Below are 8799 nucleotides of genomic sequence, written 5' to 3'. Positions count from 1 at the left end.
TGGAGAAAATTATAAGTTTTAAAAATGTATATTTTTTAACATTATCACACATATTTATTATGGTTAAAATTTTTTATCTATAACAATATATAACAAAAAAAAATAAATTTGACATAATATTTTTAGTTCCCTCATTTTTTTATGAAACGAGACAATTAATCTTAAACAAATTTATTTATAAATTTGTAATCGAAAAAGAGAGTTAAAAGTAAAAAAATAAGTATGAAATAGCTTGTATTTTATTGTTAAACCTTTAATTTTGAAGTAGCAGTAGATTTTAAGAAAAAGGGTGAAAGTTAACCTTAATGTTTTTAATTTTTCAAATTTCAATAGTAAAGTAGCCGTTATTAAGAAGGGCAACGGCTAGGAGCAGTGACACGGCGACATCACCGTCTGAAATTCGCTTTTCATCATTTCTTTTTATTCTGCGTGTTGGCTCTGCTGTCGCCTCCCATTTTCAGATTTCATTTTCTTTTTCTTCGGATTCATACAAGCGTGAGTGAGCAGCGTAAGGATCTTCCCAGATATCTTGATTTTCGTTTATGTTCTTTCAACGGATCTTGCTTTTCTTCATCTTCTTCCGAATTTTCTGATTAATGTTTATGGCACTGCACGCACACACAGCATAGCAAAGCCAATGGACGCCTCAAAGGAAAACCGCCTGCCCTCTTCAGATCTTCAAGGTTGGTTCCTTATCCATTCTTTTCATTTTAATAATAATAATACTTGGATACGAGGACGAGATTGAGGTTTCGTTGTTTTTAATGTTTCTCCTTTCCTTGAATCACAAAGGGTATCCAAGAATGGAGGAGAATCTGAAGCCCCTCCATCACCGGTTGCCTCTCCGTAGCATCAATCAGAATCTTATGCCTAACAGAAGCCCTGTTCATTCCCGGTACACTTTGAAACCAATCTCTCTCTCTTTGTCTGTCTTTAAGTGTGACAACACTTCAATATACGTTCATCTTTTTTGAATTTCTTTGATGATGCAGCAAGAGCAAAGGACACGCAGTTCTGCATCACCAACCCCCTCATCCTCATGTACTCTTCCCTCTCCATAAACCACATGTGGATCATTTTTTTTTTCTTTTTTCTTTTTAATCTGTTTACTCACTTGACTTTCCTATCTATCCTGTTATGTCAGGCAACTAAGAAACACAACATGTTGGCTCCCAACCCGAGTTACAACTTAGACTGTGAAATCATAGCTATCGACGATGATGAGGATGCCGGTGACAACGCAGTTCCAGATTTCGTCAAGCATACTGAAGCCATGCTCGACGAAATAGACAGGATAGTAAGTCTTTGAACGTTTTCATCTCATTGTCTGCGTTTTTGGGCAGAATATCATAAATGGCGTGTGCTCCACTGTATCTCAGGAGGAAGTTGAAATGGAAGATGTGCAGGAACCTGTTTTAGACATCGATGCCTGCGACAGGACAGATCCACTTGCAGTTGTTGAGTACATCGATGATATCTACAGCCTCTACAAGAAAATCGAGGTAACATTCAAAATCTCTCTGCTGGTTGGCTCTTGTAATGAACAGCTGTTCTTTAAAATTACAAATTAAGTAGAATTTTTCTTGTTGGTTTTGGACATTCATCGGATCTCCCCAAATAATTAAAAGAAAACCTCCCTTGTCGGTTGGAAAATGTTAGAAAAGGGCTCTGATTTCTTGACTACTTGATTGGAAAATCTGGTGCAAGGACTTATATATATGATGTTGACCCATCAGTTCTTTCGCAGGATTCGAGCTGTGTCTCTCCAAATTACATGACTAATCAATTTGACATTAATGAGAGGATGAGAGCCATTCTTGTTGACTGGCTTATTGAGGTACATTATTTACATTTCCATGTTGATGTCCTTTTCAAGGGTTGAAGTTAAGCTTCTCAAAACTTAGTCAAGCTTTTTACGGTTTCTAACAGGTTCACTACAAATTTGAGCTTTTGGAGGAGACATTGTTCCTTACTGTCAATCTCATCGACAGGTTCCTGGAGCGTCAGGCAATGATCAGAAAGAAACTTCAGTTAGTTGGCGTAACAGCTATGCTAATAGCTTGTAAGTACGAGGAGGTCTCAGTCCCTACCGTTGAGGATTTTATTCTGATAACAGACAAGGCATATACAAGGGATGAAGTTTTAGCTATGGTAACTCAGTTTATGCTTCATCGTTCTTTTTCTTTTTTGCTTCCCTTTAATTTTGGGAAATGCATCTAATCAAAACATACGTCACTAGGAGAAATTGATGATGAACAGTCTGCAATTCAACTTGTCTGTGCCTACTCCATACATGTTCATGAGAAGATTTCTAAAGGCAGCTCATTCTGATAAAAAGGTGAGTAATGCAGCATTGTTTTACGATGATTTATAATACTAAAGCAACTTAACGAATATGAGATCTGTGAAACTGTGTCAGCTGGAGCTCTCGTCCTTCTTCTTGGTTGAACTTTGCTTGGTGGAATACAAAATGCTGAAGTTTTCACCATCTTTGCTAGCTGCTGCAGCCATTTACACAGCTCAATGTAGCATGTACCAGTTTAAGCAATGGACTAAGACCAGCGAGTGGTATACTGATTACTCAGAAGAGCAGCTTCTGTAAGTTATTTTTGGCAGATGTCCTTATTGTTGTCAGTGTCTGTCAGTTGATTTTGCTGAATTTGTGAAGTGTATAGTAAATGTTCCTTGTGTGTGATGTCAGAGAATGCTCGAGGCTGATGGTTACTTTCCATCGAAAAGCCGGATCAGGAAAACTCACTGGTGTATATAGAAAGTACAGTACATGGAGGTATGGCTGCGCCGCAAAAATAGAGCCTGCTCTGTTTTTACTGGATAATTAACGGGGGAACGGGAACGCGCATGAGCTTCTGGCTTCTGGGTACGAACTTTTCTTTTGGCTTTTTTCTGAGTTTTTTAGAAGTTTGTTTTGAGAGCTTCGCAAAAGAGCTGGCAACATAAGTTGTGGTGGATGTAAACTCTAAGGGAGGACCTTCTCCTTTCAGAGAGTTACCCTTACCTTTCAGAGAAGGTTGTATAAAATGGTTGTATAGAAACAGCCCTGTTTCTGCTGGATAATTAAGGTTGTAGTTTTGGTTGTTTTGAGAGTTTACTTGTAGAATGGTAGTAGAATCCAACTACCAGTACCGGTTTTTCTTTCGGGTGTTGTTGACAATCACTAAAAGTTACGTTGAGTATAATGTGTGGTCTTTACAGAATGGATATTCAAGGTATTAAAATGAGTAGGTTAAGATTATTGCATAAGGCCTTCGAAGTACATTTACTTTTCCTCAATATATGGTCACAGTTTTTCAGATTAAATTTCCGATTCCTAAATGGTCATAGAGGTCTTCAATTGGTTCTTTTAAGGGTCTGTTTGTGGTTAGGGTGAAAGGAAAAAATGTGAGCACTTGCAGAAGTGAATAGCCACAAAATTATCATCAATAGATTCTTGAATGATAGAAGTTTTATGTCTGGTTTTTCAAAATGATCCTCAAATTATGGTCATGGATTTTATGATCCCCTTAAATTAGGGCCTTTATGAAATAGGTTAGTAAAATTATGGTCATTGATAGATACGGCCTTAAATAATTGTTGAGGGTGTGATAAGTTAAGGAATTTTCAATTCCAATCATAGATTCTTAAATTTCTTAACAATTTATATAATAAAATGAAAACGAATAAATGAAAAGAAAATAAAAAGACTGTAATTTTTCAATAAAAAAAACCATTTGATCTTTTATAATGTTATTCATCAAGTTTAAATGTTTAAATACGTTTTTTGTTACTTAATTTTAAGTGAAAATTGAAATTAGTTGAAACTTTACTAATTTAGTTCCTCAACTTCAGAGAATTATGTGAATTGTTTGTCTTTTTAATCAAATTTTGTTTGTCTTTTTAACCAAATTTTGTTAAATTTATTTGACGTTTCATATATGTTCATGGTCTTTGAAGCAAAAATGTCTCAAACGGTGTAAACAATTCAAATGCTATATGAAAATATGTTTATGTTTAATGCGTTAAATAAACTTAACAAAATGTGGAACTAAATCTACACAGTTGGAGGACTAAATTCATCTAAAGTTTCAAAAATATGTATGCGTTGCATGATGATATTAGGAGAAAAAAATATTTTGTATTTAAAAAATAAAAATAACTCTGTACCAATCTCAATATAAAAAAAAAACTTTTGAATTGCATAACTTATAAATTATTTGATTTCTGAATTGCGAAATCCGAAAACTTTTTTCTATAACATTTAGATTGTACAATGTAAAATCTAATTTTAAGACAAAACAGTCATTTTCATATTTATAAGGTGTAGAAGTAAAATGTGGAGGTGTAAAAAGAAATCTCCTTTATTTTTTGTTGCTAACAACACTCTCTAACGACAAGTCAAAACCCACATTTAAAATACATTATTAGAAATATTAAGAAATAAGAATGTAATATGTAGTTGTAACAACAAAACTTCATTCTCAAGAGCTCATCAAATCGTGATGACAATATCGAAACTCACTTGGTTATCCTAATAATACCAATAAAACTAGGTAGATTAACTAACTACTCACAATCACGAGGGCTTAAGTCAATCAAAGTAAAATAAGAAATAAGAAATGTAGAAGTTAAACAAATTTTCTAATTTTAAGGTAGGGGGTTTTCTTTGGAGAACCCACAAAATCCAAACACTTAAATTTCCAACATCCACGTACAAAATACCGTAGTAAAATATTTCATAAAATAACTTAATAGTATAGTTCTATGGAATAGTATTTTAAAGAGTACGTATTATTTTTCAACTTAAATCGCTTTCTTATGTTTGTGGGTCTCATTGAACGTAAGAAATTTGTGAGTTTTGGAATATAAGGCTAAAAGTGAAGAAGAAAAGGAAGGATAAGTTTGGGAGAAAAATTATAAGGTGGGGTTAAGTTTTTTTTTCTTTTTAACTTGTTTAATTAGTGCGTTCTTGGGTTTATCTATCTTAACCTAACTCGACATTATTCGCAAAATAAAATTTGATTAAAGAGCAGAACATAATTAGTTAATTAGCCTTTTTTTTTGAAAGAAGTTAATTAAATAAGCAAATAGTACACAATGATTTATATGTAGTTTTACTTATTTTGTTCTAAATGTCTAATTTTTTTGTTCTAAACATCTAAATCAGTTAGTTGTTAGATTAGTTGGGCGTACGAGCTGTTGTAAATTTCGTAATGAACCTAAAACAAATGTTGTAGATAATGATTTTAAACAAATGCACATTAACCTTGGGCATTTTTTCTAGCACGCACATATTATATATAAAATTAACACTATTTAGCTATGAATTAATTTAACTTTTACTAGTGTACTACCATGGTGTAGGGATGAACGACAATAACCAGACTTCTTATAGTAAAGAGAACAAACCAATTCCTCTTCTGAATCAATGTACAGGTCCTCGTGCTTAAAAACCCTGTGCGGAAATCAGTTTGTTTGCCTTTAAAGTACTTTTGTTTCAAACGTAATCCAAACAAACTTTCAATTCATCTTCAATTCTTCTTTCTTCGATCTTGTTGTTCTATAACTATTCTAGTTTATCCAACCTCGTTAAATAAGAAGCGATACATCAAATTTTATCTTATCATAACTCAAGATATACTTTTGTGGGTGGTAACTGAGTATGTTTCATAACGACTTCGTTTTAAAATAAAATTGTATCATAAAAAAAACTGTATTTTGCAAACAGATGGCAAGTAGTCAAAATGTTTCATCTTATTCGTGATCACAAATTACCTCCCTCTAAGATGACTTAATGGTAGTTGACAAAGTGAAGTATTCGTGAATCATCTTCCCAAGCCATCATACGTTCAATCATATTCTGCAATTGGCAGCTGGACAAGTTGTAAAAGAGAAGAGAGAAAGAATCAGAAATTAATATGTCGAATTAATATAGTAGCAATGTGCCAAGTAAAACGCAAATGTAATACATTAGAAGCAGTCCAAATAGCATGGGCAGATGGAGTACATCTAGAGCAAGAATAAATTACATTACTTTCTACTTCTACCCCTCAACTCAAAATCCTAAATTAGGCCGCTTGACGTTTGTAGTATTAAAATGGAAGTGAATAATTGGGTAAATGCAAGTCAATCATAAGTTATTCGCCAGTGAGATTGTTTTCGCAATTTTTCTTTCCAGTTCACGTGGGCATTGGAGCTAGTCCATGTCAAGAAACAAAGTGCATCATGCCATATTTAAGCAGAATTGCAGCAGAGCAAACACTTTCATATAACCTTATTACTTTAAAGGACAATTTAAATACAACTCCACTGAGATAAATATTTTCTAAAACAAAAGTTATTTGCTAGCTAACTCTGATTAAACTGTGGATACTAATTATATAAGGCAGCTTAGTGTGTACTTACTACAATACACAAATTGATTCAGATCGAGAGTAACTCTGCCTTGTTTTGCCGTATCAAAAGAATTAAACAGATTCCTGCAAAAAAAAAAAAAAGCAATGAAAGATCCTTATTATAATATTGCAGTGGATAACAAAATAAAAATTCAACGAGGTTGGAAAAAATGGTGTTAGAAATCTGTGGCTTTCCTTTCCCGAACTTTGTATAAAATGAGAACATACCGTGCTGATTGTAGGAATATACAGATTGATATGAAGTCGTCCAGCCGAAACCTTCCATTTTTACTTTGATCAAAGCTCTAAGAAGGATAAAAAAGAAATAATTTAGCATGGTCTTCTGTATTGCATTAATGTGCAACAAGAATTCCAACTAAAACTTACTTTAGATGTCAAAACAATGAAAAATAATTACAAGGCTAACATAATGCATTATAGGATTCTCCATCTCACTATTATATATCCAAGCTATCATTCCTAGAAAGGAACAAAAAAGAAATAAGGATATAGAGATGTTTTACCTCACAGACAGTGTAAAAAGCAGGAGAATCCAGCTTGAAACCAATTTTTACCAAAGCCTGGAAACATTTAGAATTCATCAAGATGAGTTGCAACAAGAGAATGTTATGTGAAATAAGCAGAGTTTTGTAGTCTCTCATCACTGGAAAAAAGATAAATGCTAGGAATACACACTGTAACACACTTTCTCACTGATAGGAAATGATAAAACTTGGTAGGTCTCACATCTTATTAGTGACTCTCTTGATTTTGTAGTAGTTTTCAATAACCAATAAGAAGGGTGTGTTCCTAGAACTCAAGGAAAATACGAATCATGCAAAGACACCACTGTAAGAAGAGAATATGAACATTACACCAACAAAGGACCTTGATATTTTGTTTCTACAACTTAGAGATTAGTTTTAAGAACTATAAGCTCAATTGGGTGGAATAAAATAGTTACAGTAAGTACATGGTATAACTCAGAATAATTTTAAAAAAATACCTCAAATACATCATCAGGCACAAGAAAACCACGACCCCTGCATCAACGAGAGCCTAACAAATGTTACGACTCATCCATCCATTCCTCATGGAAAGCACACAGATAAAAAAAAACGTAATTATTTAAATTTCAACCAATGAGCATAACCCCTGACTTTACTCTCTAACGTGAATCCCTATTAATAGTACTATCCAGAAATCTACTGATTGGCATTCTATCACATAAAAGGTATTTAGACTTTAGAAGTAATAGGCCACAATAGTATTAAGATTCGAACCACCCACAGTCGCATGGTTTACGAACCTTCACATTAATAATTTCTTTTCAGAAAGGTCGTCCATCACATAGTAAATCTAAGTAGGTGTAACTATAAAGGAGAATAGTTTATAAAAAGAGACATGAAACGAAATTGCATAAATCTATAACGGAGGTGAAAATAAATAAAACGATCACCTCTCTAGATCCGAAAATGCATGTTGAACCTGCAAAGACATTAATTTAATTGGTATAAAGAATACACAGGATAAATATCAAAGGATAATTTGAATTTATCGATCGTTATGTGATGTACCTGCAGATAAGGGACGACACGAGTTAGGAGGTCAAAAGATGATAATTGAGGTAGTCTTACAAACATGTGATGTGATGTGAATTACTGTGATGAGGTGTAGAACGTAGAGTGATTTAGCACAAGTAAAAGTAAGTAGTAACCTTAAGAAGGAAGTTGTTGAGTGCAACAAATTCTGAGAGAAAGAAATTGTTTGAAGGTTAGATAGAGTGGAATGTTGGAATTAAAAGATAAAATAAAAAAAGGTGGAAATTTGGCGGGATAATGGTAAGTGGATAATAGGGTATTGAGAATGGCGTGTGTACCTTGAAAGCTCATGGTACCATTTCTGTCGAAATCGTACATCCTATGGAACGGCAACGAATGAATCACAGCATTAACGAGAGGAATTAAAACGGAGAAGAAGAAGAAGAAGAAACCTGATCATCTGGTGAACCACTGAGAGGGGGAATTGCAGGTTGCCCACAGCCAGAGCTGCCTGAGAATGAGAACAATAAGAAAAAAGAAAGATAAGATCGCATCGCCGCAACTAACAAAAACTGCTTTTACCTTCAGCTGCACCGCCGTTATGCTTCCACTCTTCTCCGAGTCAACGCGGTCAAACCATTCTTGTAATGTTACCCTGTTCTCCATCCTCTTTCGTATCCCAAAACCTCTTCCTTCCCCCACCTAACTAACAAATGGTCTTCAACCTCGTCAAAACGCCGTCGTTTCATGTTTATCAATTAATAAATGAAAACAATTCCATTTCCTTTTTTATTTTTTGGAATTTATAATTTATAAAAAGAAGAGTAATAAAAACAATGGAACAAAAGGGGAAGGAAGGCAAGGCAGGC

The 8799-nt window shown here is 34.0% G+C and overlaps 2 protein-coding genes across 2 annotated transcripts; one reads left to right on the top strand and one right to left on the bottom strand.

The window, feature by feature from the left end:
- The first annotated feature begins 372 nt into the window (after window positions 1-372).
- On the top strand, window positions 373-3318 carry LOC114162613 (G2/mitotic-specific cyclin-2-like). The gene is made up of 11 exons (XM_028046557.1): window positions 373-508; window positions 625-683; window positions 793-895; window positions 993-1041; window positions 1145-1297; window positions 1380-1502; window positions 1748-1837; window positions 1930-2151; window positions 2240-2338; window positions 2420-2598; window positions 2702-3318. The coding sequence occupies exons 2-11, from the start codon at window positions 638-640 to the stop codon at window positions 2838-2840; spliced, it is 1203 nt and encodes a 400-aa protein (XP_027902358.1). The 5' UTR covers window positions 373-508; window positions 625-637; the 3' UTR covers window positions 2841-3318.
- Window positions 3319-5583: 2265 nt separating this feature from the next.
- LOC114196130 (sorcin-like) lies at window positions 5584-8734 on the bottom strand. Its single transcript, XM_028086665.1, has 10 exons — window positions 8513-8734; window positions 8383-8441; window positions 8269-8309; window positions 8107-8138; window positions 7849-7877; window positions 7396-7432; window positions 6914-6970; window positions 6618-6694; window positions 6400-6473; window positions 5584-5867 (listed from the first exon to the last, which is right to left on the bottom strand). The coding sequence occupies exons 1-10, from the start codon at window positions 8594-8596 to the stop codon at window positions 5848-5850; spliced, it is 510 nt and encodes a 169-aa protein (XP_027942466.1). The 5' UTR covers window positions 8597-8734; the 3' UTR covers window positions 5584-5847.
- Window positions 8735-8799: the final 65 nt, after the last annotated feature.

The sequence above is a fragment of the Vigna unguiculata genome, chromosome 9 (genome assembly GCF_004118075.2).
Source record: "Vigna unguiculata cultivar IT97K-499-35 chromosome 9, ASM411807v1, whole genome shotgun sequence".
NCBI lineage: Eukaryota > Viridiplantae > Streptophyta > Magnoliopsida > Fabales > Fabaceae > Vigna > Vigna unguiculata.
The sequence above is the reverse complement of the archived record's forward strand: the minus strand, read 5'-3'. Positions and strand labels throughout refer to the sequence as shown.